This window comes from Palaemon carinicauda, chromosome 1 (genome assembly GCF_036898095.1).
Source record: "Palaemon carinicauda isolate YSFRI2023 chromosome 1, ASM3689809v2, whole genome shotgun sequence".
NCBI classification, from domain to species: Eukaryota; Metazoa; Arthropoda; class Malacostraca; order Decapoda; family Palaemonidae; genus Palaemon; species Palaemon carinicauda.
The window spans coordinates 237,717,273-237,731,715 of NC_090725.1; the positions used below are offsets into that span (position 1 = coordinate 237,717,273).

The 14,443-nt window shown below is 40.5% G+C and overlaps 1 protein-coding gene across 1 annotated transcript in view; it reads left to right on the forward strand.

Annotated features, from left to right (window-relative positions):
* LOC137654487 (titin homolog) overlaps window positions 1-12,936 on the forward strand; it is a 136,965-nt gene extending 124,029 nt beyond the window's left edge. Inside the window, exon 7 of the mRNA XM_068388155.1 lies at window positions 11,257-12,936. Within this exon, the coding sequence (XP_068244256.1) occupies window positions 11,257-11,768 (512 nt within the window). The 3' untranslated portion in view covers window positions 11,769-12,936. The remainder of the gene's footprint in view (window positions 1-11,256) is intronic.
* Window positions 12,937-14,443: the final 1,507 nt, after the last annotated feature.

Genomic DNA, 14,443 nt, shown 5'->3' on the forward strand with positions numbered 1-14,443 from the left:
ACGCTTATTCGAAATGTGATTTTTGCAACAAAGAATATTATTGGATGCAGTACTACGTACGTATACATACAAAAGATTCATGGAAAAGAAGCACATCCATTACATTTGTAGTACTGTACGTAGAGTAGTACAGTAGTCAACAGCAGCCTTACTGTACACCATTCTAATACGTATTGTATGACTGCATCTGATTTGCGTTTCATGTTCGATTTAATTTTACTACGTACTGTATACAGTACATTATCGTATGATCACATTCTCTTTTTGTGTTTTATTTCTTTCTGTGCTGAATTATATATCATATGTAATGCAATGAACAATCAGTAAGAGCAGATATTACTAATTACAGTATTAATGGAATTACAGGTAACAAAATATCGTATTTGGTTGTCTTCAGATTTCGCGGTATTTTCGAATTTTCCGGAAAATCCGCGATATGTATATATACAGTATATGGGTTATGGGAAAACCCCGCGAAGTGGTGAATCCGCGATTGTCGAACCGCGAAGTAGCGAGGGTTCACTGTAATACACGTAATAGCTTTACGTATGCTATTTTATTCTTTTGTAGGATGTGTGTCTCTCTCTCTCTCTCTCTCTCTCTCTCTCTCTCTCTCTCTCTCTCTCTCTCTCTCTCTCTCTCTCTCTCGTACGCTTATTCGAAATGTGATTTTTGCAACAAAGAATATTATTGGATGCAGTACTACGTACGTATACTGTACATACAAAAGAATCATGGAAAAGATGCACATCCATTACATTTGTAGTATAGTAGCCATCAGCAGCCTTACACCATTCTAATATGGTATGACTGCATCTGATTTGCGTTTCATGTTCGATTTAATTTTACTACGTACTGTATACAGTACTGTATTATCGTATGATCACATTCTCTTTTCGTGTTTTATTTCTTTCTGTGCTGAATTATATATCATATGTAATGCAATGAACAATCAGTAAGAGCAGATATTACTAATTACAGTATTAATGGAATTACAGGTAACAAAATAACGTATTTGGTTGTCTTCAGATTTTGCGGTATTTTCGAATTTTCCGGAAAATCCGCGATATGTATATATATATGGGTTATGGAAAAAACCCGCGAAGTGGTGAATCCGCGATGGTCGAACCGCGAAGTAGCGAGGGTTCACTGTATTTATGTTGTTTTATTTTTTTTTTTTTTAATTAAATTGTTAGAATCATTCTAATTTTTTTTCGGTATGCAAGCGTAGTTTGAAGTCAGTGGGTCTTGGAATTAGGCTACTGCCTCGGGAAAGTTTTATTTTAATTTTATTACTTTTTTCTGTCTAATTTTTCATAGCCGGATTATTTAAAGTCGTCTCCTTTTGGTGTGTATGATCTCTTAAATTTTTCTATTAGGATTATCAGCTGTAAACTGTAACGAGAAACAAAGTCTATGCATAGTGAGTGGTGTGTGATAGAAAGAAGGGTTGAGGATGGCCAGGTGTCCTGTCTCCATATCAATCGACCTACTCATGCCGACTTCTTCCCCCACTGACCAGGCCTGTACTTGAGACGGCCCTGGAGAGACCTTCAGCGGACGTATGTAGATATACGGCTAAGCAATGTTTTATATTGATAAAATAGTCTTTTCGTATGTACAGAAAGTAAACCGTTCCATGTTCTAAATCAAATTTATTTACTGTGTTATGTAGTACTCTGTACTCTACCCAACAGTACATTACGGTACTAATTTACAAACAAATATTTCGAGAGAGAGAGAGAGAGAGAGAGAGAGAGAGAGAGAGAGAGAGAGAGAGAGAGAGAGAGCCCCCCTCCCCAATGGACATATGTAGATATATGGCTAAGCAATGTTTTATCTTGATAAATAGTCTTTTCGTATGTACAGAAAGTAAACCATTCCATGTTCTAAATCAAATTTATTTACTGTGTTATACAGTACTGTGTACTTTGCCCAACAGTACATTACGGTACTAATTTACAAACAACTATTTCGAGAGAGAGAGAGAGAGAGAGAGAGAGAGAGAGAGAGAGAGAGAGAGAGAGAGAGAGTGAGTGTGCAGCACCTACTCACAAAAATTCCTTTTTCGCACCTGTGTCTGTAAGCTAACTATTGCGAAGGAGGAGGGCTGACTGTGCAGCATTGTACTGTATGTATTGTGTTATGATAGTTTGTTCATGAGTCACATTCAGTATATTTTCCAGGAAAATGTGTTAAAACTACAGTATTCGTAAATGTATCTAAATTGTTAGATGATATTTTTTATGTTATTAGCCTTTTTAAATTGCGGTTTAAGTATTCACAGTTTTGCTCTTCGCATGGGGTTTTGGTCTCGAACCCCCGCGAATCCGGGGGTTAACAATATATGTAAATAATATATATGAAAGAATAAATGGAATTGGGAATGAAAACAAAGAACTAAGTAAATGGGTGCACTTAAGAATCAAACCTTTTCTTTTGACTCCCAAAATTGTAAGCAAATCTTCGCAATAAAGATTATCTCTGCAGGAAGTCTTTAAAGGGTCTTTTTCATTGACCTGACAACTGTATTTCCTGCCTTGGCCCACCCTAGGTGATCTTAGAATAAGTTTGACAGAGTATAATATTCCAATCTTTTTTTTTTTCATAAACATGAGATCTGCTTAAAAAGCTTGAACCCATTTGACTTTATAGCCCCTTGTATTTATTTATTTCTTATTAATTCTATTGTCATATACCTTTTATATTGTATCCTATTTACCTTTTTATGTAGGTATTTTGCTCATCATTTTCTTAATGTGATCTTACACAAAAACTGGAAAATAGTTGCAGAAACATGTTCACAATATTTTTTAGGATATTTTTATATTTATTTTTTCCTTATCTATATTTTCGCTTTGGTAAGTCTATATTAGGAATTAGAAGATAAAAGTGTTATGTATTTTATATTTCTGGGCTCGAACCTGTGCCGCCCAGTGAATAAGCTCCATTTAGCACTTATTCTTAGGTAATTTACTGCTAAATATACCAGAGAAAAAATGTAAAGGAGTGCTAGGTTAACTAGCTCGCTCACCTATTGGTGTCGGTATAAAATTGGGCGTATATTCCAGAGGTCCCGCACTATTTAGATTAATCCACGACAGAGAACCCCAATAGAGGAGAGCCGTTCAACCTCACTCGGTACTACTACAATGCATCCGCTCAGAACCCAACTCCGTTTAGCACGATTTGTGCAGTAACCCGCATTTTTCTAGTGCTCTCGAATTTTGGATATTTTCTAGTGAATTATGGCTTCTTCGTCGGTTTCCCAGGAGACACCGTCTAAGTTAAGTACCAAGCTGGGTTTTACTGTGTTTTGAGCAACCTAGATCGTTTAATATTTATATTATAGGAGTTTATTCTCTTCGTTCATACCGATCTTGCTTGATTTCACTACAGTTGGTACTCCTGTTTTTGAGAGCTTTTAATTTTCACTTGCGGTGTTACTATGTGTATTATTTTTATTATCAAATATTATTTGTTATTGTGAATATTCATTATTTAGCGTTTAGAATCCTCGTGGTTCAATTTTTGGGCCGATATCATTTACGTATCGCTATGGCTGCCGACCGTGCTAAGGCGGCAATGTTATTTTAGCCATCAGGTGTGTCTTTTGTGATTTAATTATTTATGTTGCATGCCTTGCCCAAAAATTTTCTATGTGTTTATTCATATATTTAACGCTATTATTATTTTTATAATGAATATTTGTGCCATTACTCCGTTTGATCTGTCTGGTTGGGGATCGTCAGTTGGTAGCCCTGCTGCCTCGTATCACGTGATCCTCCCCCACGCTCCCCCTCTAGCTAGGTGGGAGGCTAGGCTTCTCCCCCCTCCACTAAGGGACCGTTGCCTTCCCTCCTTTTAGAGGGGGTAGTTAAGTGTTTATGGACTTTGTCCTCCGGGTGGCCCGGCGGTTTAGTCTCTGTCTAGTCTGGTTGGCCACCGGTCAACAGAGTTTGATCCCGGTGCACCCTATTTTATATTTACTTTTCATTCTGGCTTATGTTATACGAAACCCTCCGGGTTCGATTGGCAGTTCTTAGTTACAGTTCCGCCCCCCTATTATTTTATAACATTTCCTATGATGATTATATATGACAGATCACTACCCCGGAGTCTCTAAAGGAATTGGTATTGAATATACCTTTATTTCCCGGCCCGGGGTCTACCCCACCCCGGGAAATCAGACACTATGTGTCTTAATTCCTTGTTATTGCATCCTTTTTTATACTCCCGGCTTGACCGGAATGGATGGCTATACTTTAGTTTCAAGTTAGACTTATGTTTAGGCCCGGGACCCCCGGTCCCGCCCCTATGTAAGAATATTACAGTTAAGCTCTAACCTTGCGTTAGTCCTATGTTAGGCCCGGGTCCTCCGGACCCGCCCCTAAAAAAAAAAAAAAAAAAAAAAAATTTTATTTTTATTTTTTACAGTTAAGCTCTAATCTTGTGTTAGACCTATGTTAGGCCCGGGTCCTCCGGACCCGCCCCTACTTAAAGAATAGTACAGTTAAGCTCTAATCTTGTGTTAGACCTATGTTAGGCCCGGGTCCTCCGGACCCGCCCCTACTTAAAAGAATAGTACAGTTAAGCTCTATTCTTGTGTTAGACCTATGTTAGGCCACTTAAAGAATAGTACAGTCAAGCTCTAATCTTGTGTTAGACCTATGTTAGGCCCGGGTCCTCCAGACCCGCCCCTAATTAAGAGAATTACAGTTTCTCATATACTATTCTTTTTACAGATGGTGCATTGTCTGACGCCGGCCTGTGCAGCTGTTCTGCACCAGCCTTGTGGCCACTCCGTCTGCCGATCTCACGCCCCTTGTGGGGTTCAACTGGAAGACGTTGTGGTATGGCACCCGGATAACTGTGTGATTTGCTTCGACCTCATCACTACCCTTGGATCTGACTCGGTGAGTCCCGTTGGCTATATTGCCTTCTTATTTTATTTACTATTAGTAAGATATCTATGGTCTTGAAGGACCATTGGGAGTCTCCCTTTTATAATTCCCCCTATTATTTCAGGCATCCCCGGAGCAAAAGTCTGCGGCTCGGGCCACACTGAAGGTGTGGATTGGTGGGTTTGCCCGGAATGTAAAGTCTAAGCGGCCGTACGTCCTATCTGAGGACTACTGCACCATGGTTTACCCCAACGCCAAGTCTTCAGCTGCTGTGGCTAGGCATGTGGCAGCTCCCATCATTGCCCACATTGATGCCACTATAACGGGTCTCATCGACCCAGAGCAAGATCCATCGGACGCCCCCGGAGGTCTGGAGGACAATGTTGCCTCCATGAACCTGGACGTCGAACCAATGTTGCTAGACGAGCCGGATACAGGTAGGGTGGTAAGTGAGGCAGGTGTGTCCGGCGCTGAGATTCCTATCCTCAGCCCCGCTCTTTCTTCTTCTTCTGATCGCTCTTCCTTTTTTGGATTTTCTGGGGACCGTGATTCGTCTCAACGTTCATACCCGGTTCCCCCTAAGGATAAGTCTACTTCAAGGACCTTACCCAAAGCTCGCAAGCCTCACAAGACTTCTCATGGCTCTAAACATGGTACGAACCCGTCTTCAAAGACCTCTGGTTCCTCCTCTAAGTCTCACGACCCGGGAGTTCCTTCCGCCCCTCCTGCTGCTAGCCCGGGCCTTTCCGAATCAGCTATGCTTCGCATCGTGTCGGAGATGCAGGCAAAGTTGGTTTCGGAGATGCAGTCGAGGATGGACACGATGTTCTCTAACTTCGGTCAGAGAATTGGGGCTTTAGAGCAAGGAGCTCCGGAGAGAGTCCAAAGCTCTCTCATACCGGATGCCTCTAAGCTCCCGCCGTTTGCCAAGAACAACCCCTGGCGGATGGCTCTTCATTCCCCGTTCTCAGACGGAATGTTGACTCTGGAGGGCCTTGGCACTCGTCCTCTAGAGGACTTTGAATTCTTTCCTCCGGGTCTGGCATTTCCATTTCATGGTTATGCCAGACTTACCGAGGAAGCTTTAGTCCGATTAGACAAGGTCCCCAAAGAGACGGTCATCTTCCCGAAGGAGCAAGCCCAATCTGTTTGGGCCAGATTTTTGAATGACATCGGCTGCACTAACACCATGCTGACGCCTCATAAAAGCTCCTTTACGATGTTCTTAATGGACAAGACCACCTTGACTCCATGCGTCAATAAGGTGGCAGAGCTTGCCTTTCAATATGCTCTGGAGGAGAAGCCCTTGCCTCCCATCCGAGAGGTGGATCCAATCTCCCTCCTTCTTCCCTCAGGTATTGAGTGTTGGGACAACGTCCATACCACCTTTACCTCCGGCAAGCTTGCAGCAGACTGTGCCTCAGTCTTGTTTAGTGAGAAGCTTCCCCGTCTCCCGGAATCTCTCATTAAACAGGAATATGATTCCCGCCTACGTGTGGGCCGTACTCTAAACCTGGCCACATCCACGGAGTCGATAGCCTTGACTTACGATACGGAGAGTATTTTTAAGTCTCTCAACAAGGCTACGTTACAGTCGTTATATTATGACTTGTATGACTTCGCTACTGCTAAACGCAGATGTCGCAAGCATGTTCTAGCTGAGGCGACGATTAGGCATGAACCTAATAAACTCATCCGGTCGTCCTGTTGGGGTTCAAATCTCTTCCCCGAGGATCTCGTAGAGGAAGTCTTGGCGGAGGCCACTAGGGTTAATCAGAGCCTTAAAGCCCGTTGGGGTTTGACCCCTAAACGCAAGTATGACCCCGCAAATTATCAAGCCCGGGGTAGGAAGAAGCTTAGACCATATACCTCCACCCAGTTCAGGCAACAACAGAGTGCTTCATCCAACTTCCGGCTGCCTCTTCCTCCATCTTCTGTTGCCCCTGCACAGCCTTCCACCTCTCGGGCTCCTTCGGATGACTATGTCACCGTTCTGCTACCTAAGAGCCAGCTTTCTGGTGCCTCCGCCACTTCCCCTGCCTTTAACCAGTCCTACGAGGCTCATAGCTCTTCCCAGAGTTATGGTAGAGGTAGAGGCTACCACCGTGGCTCTAACCAGAACAAAGGCAGGGGAAGAGCCTTTCGCAGAGGAAAGAACTTCCGAGGCGGACGTGGAGGCAACTCCTCAAATCAATACTGAGGTGCAGCAGGTAGGGGGGAGGCTCTATGCCTTCCGCAACAAATGGAGGTTCAGTCCCTGGGCGTTCAGTATCATCTCCAAGGGACTAGGGTGGAGTTGGATTCAAGGACCTCCTCCTCCGAACAAATTTCATCAACATTCCACTCCGGACCTGGTCGAATTTGTCCAGGATCTTTTACAAAAGAATGCCATACAAGAAACGAAACATCTGAAGTTTCAAGGTCGGCTGTTCAGTGTCCCGAAGAAGGATTCAGACAAGAGAAGAGTGATTCTAGATCTATCCCTTCTCAACTTTTCCATTCAATGCGACAAGTTTCGAATGCTTACCGTCTCGCAGGTGCGGACCTTACTTCCCCGTGGGGCCGTCACCACCTCTATCGATCTTACAGACGCCTACTATCACGTCCCGATAGCGAGACACTTCCGTCCGTACCTAGGCTTTCGCTTAGGGGACAAAAGTTACTCCTTCAAGGTGATGCCTTTCGGGCTCAACATTGCCCCAAGGATCTTCACAAAGCTAGCAGAAGTCGCTGTTCAGGAACTCAGGAATCAAGGGATTCAAGTAGTAGCCTATCTGGACGACTGGCTCATTTGGTCAGACACCTCCCAAAATTGCCTAAAAGCCACTCACAAAGTCATCCATTATCTTCAATCTCTAGGCTTCCAGATCAACTTCAAGAAGTCCCGTCTTCTTCCAAAATCGAAGTTCCAATGGCTCGGCCTGCAATGGGATCTTATATCTCATACTTTGTGTCTTCCCAGACCCAAGAGTTTAGAGATTGCAAGGAACACCAAACGCTTTCTCAAAGACAAAGTAAGTTCCAGACGGCTTCAAGAGAAGATTCTGGGGTCCCTTCAGTTTGCCTCAGTGACGGATCTTCTTCTGAAGGCAAAATTGAAAGATATCAATCGTGTCTGGCGTTCGAGGGCGAACCGGAAGCTCCGGGACAGGAAAGTCCGCCTTCCTCCCATTCTACGGGAAAGACTTCTTCCTTGGACAAGAGCAAACAGTCTGTCAAAGTCAGTTCCCCTTCGATTTCCGCCCCCGGAATTAATCATTCACACAGACGCATCCCTATCAGGTTGGGGCGGCTATTCTCAGCTCAAGAAAGTTCAAGGTCTTTGGACTCCCTTGTTCCGCCATTTTCACATCATTGTGCTAGAGGCCATGGCAGTTCTTCTAACCCTGAAACGTCTCGCTCTTCCCAAGAAACAACACCTTCGTCTGGTCCTCGACAGCGAAGTGGTGGTCCGCTGCCTCAACAGAGGCGGGTCAAAGTCAGGGCCTCTGAACCATGTTCTAGTAGCCATATTCTCCTTAGCAGCCTCGAACCGTTGGCATCTTTCAGCTGTCCACCTGGCGGGAGTTCGAAATGTAGTGGCAGACGCCCTGTCCCGGACCTCCCCTCTAGAATCGGAATGGTCACTCGATCTAAAGTCATTTCGGTGGATTCTCTCTCAGGTTCCCGGTCTCCAAGTGGACCTCTTCGCCACGGAATCCAACCACAAATTGAGAGTATATGTGGCTCCCAATCTAGACCCTCAGGCTTACGCCACAGACGCCATGTCACAGAATTGGGACAACTGGGAAAAGATTTATCTCTTTCCCCCGGTGAATCTTTTGCTGAAAGTTCTAGACAAACTGAGATCCTTCAAGGGACAAGTAGCCTTGGTCGCACCCAACTGGCCCAAGAGCAACTGGTATCCTCTCCTGCGGGAGTTGAGATTATACCCTCACCCGATACCCAATCCGGTTCTGTCTCAGATAGTACAAACACGCGTTGTGTACGCTTTCTCAAACATTCAGAGCGCCCTAACTTTATGGACTTTATGAAGTTTGCGGCTATGCATGGTGCCAATATTGATCCTCAAAACACCTTGTTCCTAGAATCGGATAAACGGGATTCCACCATCCGTCAGTATGACTCTGCAGTTAAAAAGTTGGCAAAATTTTTAATAGACTTAGACGTGAACTGTATGAACTTGAACCTTACAGTCACTTTCTTTAGATCTTTATTAGAATCAGGTCTGGCAGCCAATACTATCACCACTATTAAATCGGCTCTGAAAAAGATCTTCCTAGTGGGTTTTAACATAGACTTAACCGACTCTTTGTTAGCTTCAATTCCGAAAGCTTGTGCCAGACTGAAACCGGTTACTCGTCCTACCCCGGTGACCTGGTTCCTTAATGACGTACTCAAATTGGCTTCTGATACCATTAACAGTTCTTGTGATTACATGCCCCTTCTCAGGAAAACACTTTTTCTAGTGAGCTTGGCTTCCGGGGCAAGAATTTCTGAATTGGCAGCCTTGTCGAGAGACCCGGGTCATATTGACTTTCTGCCTTCAGGAGAGGTCCTTCTTTCTCCTAACAAATTCTTTTTGGCTAAGAATGAAGACCCTCAAAACAGATGGACCTCCTGGAAAATTGTTCCCCTCACGCAAGATCCGTCGCTGTGCCCTGTCACTACTCTTAGGTCTTATCTATCCCGGACCTCCTCTAACTCCTCGGGGCCTCTATTCGTTAGAGAACAAGGCGGTACCATTACTATTAAAGGGATCAGGCAACAAATTTTGTATTTTATTAAACAAGCTAACCCTGACTCTTTTCCTCTTGCACATGATATCAGGGCGGTTGCCACCTCGGTGAACTTCTTTCACCACATGAATTTTACAGACCTTTCCAGGTATACAGGGTGGAAATCACCGTCAGTGTTCAAGAAACACTACCTTAAACATTTGGAAGCCCTAAAATTTTCTACAGTAGCCGCAGGGAGCGTAGTTACTCACGAGTAACTCAGGTTAATGCCTTGACTCTTTATCTCTCCCTCTTACCTGCCTCATTTATACCCTATTGTATTCGTTGGTCTCGCACCTGAATACTGTTATTATATTTGTAAATTTTATGCTCCTGAGTATCTGTATATATTATCACTCACGGCATTATTATACCTACCTTATTGGATTTATGTTCATATTTAAGATACCCTTATAATTGTTTTTTGGTACTCATCTCTGATTAAAGCATCCTGTATTTCTCTTACGCTTATGTTTTTTCCTTTATTTTGCAAGTTTGGTGACATTTTTCTCTTGTATAGATTCACTGGGCGGCACAGGTTCGAGCCCAGAAAAGGGATTTTGACGTAGGAAAAATCTATTTCTGGGCGAAGGACCTGTGCCGCCCAGTGAACCCTCCCAGCTCCTCTCCCTTGGAGTCCCCAAACTTTGGGTGCTAAGGAGTTGGGTTCTGAGCGGATGCATTGTAGTAGTACCGAGTGAGGTTGAACGGCTCTCCTCTATTGGGGTTCTCTGTCGTGGATTAATCTAAATAGTGCGGGACCTCTGGAATATACGCCCAATTTTATACCGACACCAATAGGTGAGCGAGCTAGTTAACCTAGCACTCCTTTACATTTTTTCTCTGGTATATTTAGCAGTAAATTACCTAAGAATAAGTGCTAAATGGAGCTTATTCACTGGGCGGCACAGGTCCTTCGCCCAGAAATAGATTTTTCCTACGTCAAAATCCCTTTTTTAGCCTTTTTTAAAGTACTTGTAGATATTGAAACAAGTTTGAGTTCCTAACGCAATTTTCTTTTTTTTATATACTGTCCTACCTTACTGACCCTGCATGGGTGAAGATGCAAACCAGTCTTTTAATACTGTCCTACCTTATCGACCTTACATGGGCCCTGTTGTTAAAGAAAAAAGTGAATGGTTACTAATGGTTGAGTGTATGGTACCCCACAGCCCTCATATTCTTACGTACATCTTTGTTTTTTAACATTTATGTATCATTTTCATCATGAATATGTTACACAGACACAGTACATTAACTCATATGAGTTGCTCTTCCATCTTTAGAGGGTGGGAGGTATATAGCACACTGTACTTTGAGACTTGAGGTGGGGAGAGGGCTTCCTAAAAGTATAGTGCTATTAACATGAAATTGTTACTGTGTATCTTGTAATTATTATTTACTGTATATAAATAGAAACACAGAAATAGGTTTCATTTCTTCCAGGGTAAAAATGACAAAGCAATCGGTGTTTTACTCCAATGTATACTGTGTGTAATGATCCTTCATTAATTTGGTATTGTTATTTATAGTAATTTTTCTTGTGTAATTAAGTGGTTTCTTTCTATTGACAGCACAATTTGGGAGTCAGCCATTGGCTTCAGGACCATCTAGCTCTCAGTCATCTCAGTTATCTCTCTCTCAGCAAAATAGATGTACCTCCGAGGAAATAGCTAAAAAGAAGGAAGAGGCACAACGCAGAAGGGAAGAGAGGTTGAAGATGGAGGAAATAACCCAGAAAGAAGTACATCAATCAAGAGAAGAAAAGAAAAGGCAAGGAACTCAACGTAGAGAAGAGAAACAGAAGACAGAGGAGAAATTAAGAGAAAATGAAGCTTTCTTCCTCAAAGAAGAAACACAAAAGGCAGAAGAGATGTTAAGAAAGAAAGATGAAGCTGTTGATCTTAGGGAAGAGAAATTCATGACAGAGGAGATTGCAATAAAAAGGGAAGAAGCTCAGCATAGGAAGAATGAAAAACTAAAATTGGATGAAATTGCAAGAAAAAAAGAAGCCGCCCTGAGAAGAAGAGAAGAAAGACAGAAGAGTCGACAATTACAATATTGTCTCCCTGTAGTGAGAAAGTAGATTATTTTTGGAAAGCCTGGTCTTGTCAAGTAGTTGCTTCATGTAAGCTTCAATGGCTATTTGATTAGTTTTGGGAATACATCAGTGTAGCTTTGGTTGAAATAGAAAAGCATTGTGTATTGATGGAAGGCTTATTTTAAGAATGTAGCCTTGCTCTTTTCCTTGTGTTTGGTTTTAAAAGCCAGAAAGAATGTCTTAATCTGCTTTTGTATAGAAACAAGATTATTAGAAAGATTAATAAACTTTTTTATTTTATAAGAGCATCCAATTTTACATTAGTATTAAAAGACTCATTATGAAAAGGGAGATTTCAAACAATAGCTGTCAGAAGACAAATGATGCGAGTAAGGAAGTACGTATTTTTCTCTTGAGAGTTCAATTAGTGAGTTACTTCTTTTTTTATGGAAGAAAATTGTGTAAAATGTTATAAACAGGAATTTCCCCGTTCTCTCATCCTTCATAAGCCTGTCATTTTGTTTTTTCTGTTAGAAACAGAAAATTTTTTCATATACTGTATAATACATATTCTTTTCATTTTTGAGCAGTCTTTCTGTCATTCCACTTAAAATTATACCATTTCTTTATATGCCTATATGCAGTTTATATTGATCTCATCAAATTCACTTATATATATATGTATTTTTTATAATTTATGTATTGAATTTTGTCCTGGAAGTTATGCAAAACTGTGTCCTGGAAGTTATGCAAAACTGAAGTAAATGCAAGTTTTTTGCATGGACACTCATCACCTGGCCCATCTATTATAATTGGAGTTCTAGACACTATTCATATAATATTCATTGAAATTAATGATTTTTAGTGTAGTTATAAAACACTTAACATTTTTTATGGAGTTTCTTTACAGTGGGTCTTAGATAGTGCACTGTAAGTGGTATGAAAGGGATGTTTGCAGCATGGTTTTTACTTTGGTATTCTCGTTCACTTGGTCTCTACCCACATTTGTTCATCGTGATCTTTTGTTATTGCTACAATGTAAAAGGTAAAAAGCAATGAAGTAGAGCTGGAAGAATGTTGTCAATAGCCTTTATTACCATATACACTGTGCTGTGAAAGGTCCATCGTATGTAAAAGGTACTCATCATGAAGTTGAAAGAAGAAATGGTCATGTGCTCCTTTTTTTCAAATTACAGTAAATCATATGTCATTAGTTGCCTGCTATTATTACCTCTTTATCGTGTACTATGATGAGGCACTTTTCCTTAAGCTATTCTAATTTTATTCAGTATTGAGACCTCCAGACCTCCCAGTTCCTTTTTATAAGGATGCTATTCTAGTCTTTGTGTATTTTCACTCACGCAAGGTGAAAGAAAAAGGTGACCATAGTTCATGCTTTGTTCTATACTGTATCTGGTATTAAGAAAGTGTAATACAGTATCATGAAAGTTGAATACAGTAACATGAAATAACATTCTAATAATCTAGATTCTGTAATTTTTTTTTCTGATTTCTTTTAATTAATGAAGTTTTACAATCATGGTCTACATTCCATTCATGAACTGAAAGTCTTGGAGGTTTAGCCAGTTTTTTTTTTATATCAAGTAAACATTCTTGTCTAGTTATTATCAGAATAATACAGAACATAGGAATTAGAAATATTGGTACTAATTCAGAATATTAGTTTTCTCTTGTTTTATTGGATTTAATTTTAAGGTTTTTTTTTTCTATTTTACCAGTTGTATTGGATGTATTCATCGACTATATTTCTAAAATTTCTATAAGTAAAACATTTACAAGATATTTCATATAGATATATAACCTTTGCACTACTGATTTGTCACTTTCACAGCCTAGTACATACTTGAATACAGTATGTATTTCATATTTAGGATGGGGAAAATACTACAAATACAAAGGTTCCTTAGTAATACAATGGGATATTTAGAAATTTTTACTGTACTGTACATCTTTTCATATCCTACATTCGTGGTTATTATTGTGATTTCACATTTTACCCTGATCATAGAGTTATCTTGCATCCATTATTATCATCTCATCATGAATACAAATTTTAACTTGACCATTTACTTACCATAAATCTATAAAATACCATAATACAAGTACAGATTTAGCTTTGCTACAGTACATTTGGTGTGATAGTAACTCCTCAGCAGAGATTTAGGTATTGCAATTAGTTCAACCAAATTTTTTAAAATTCATAGTTTTGCATAATACAATTGTTCTTTCATTTTTTGTTCATATTTTATATAGTACAGTATATGTCATATGATTAATTCTGTAATGGTTGCTTCTCCAATTGATATCAGAGGAAAAGCATGGGCAGCCATATCACACACTCAGAATACTGCTGAATTGTTTTGTTAATTTAGAAAATCACATTCCTGCCCTATTTTCTTTTTTTGTTAAATCTTGTAGCAGTACTACTGCTTGTTTATATTGTAAATATTGCTAGCAAATTGTTACAGACAAGATTAATTAACACTTGCTGTACATATATATTTTGTTTTACACAGCAGGGTCTATGTAAAAAGCAAAATATGAAACCCTTAAAAGGCACGTTGAAAATAATAATCTATTCCATACTCAGAAGCATGTGTACAGTGAAATAATTTCCAAAGTATGGAATATATTCTGTAAGATTATTTTTTCACTGCTATAAAATATATGTATATTTGCAAAATACTTTTTGTATCCTA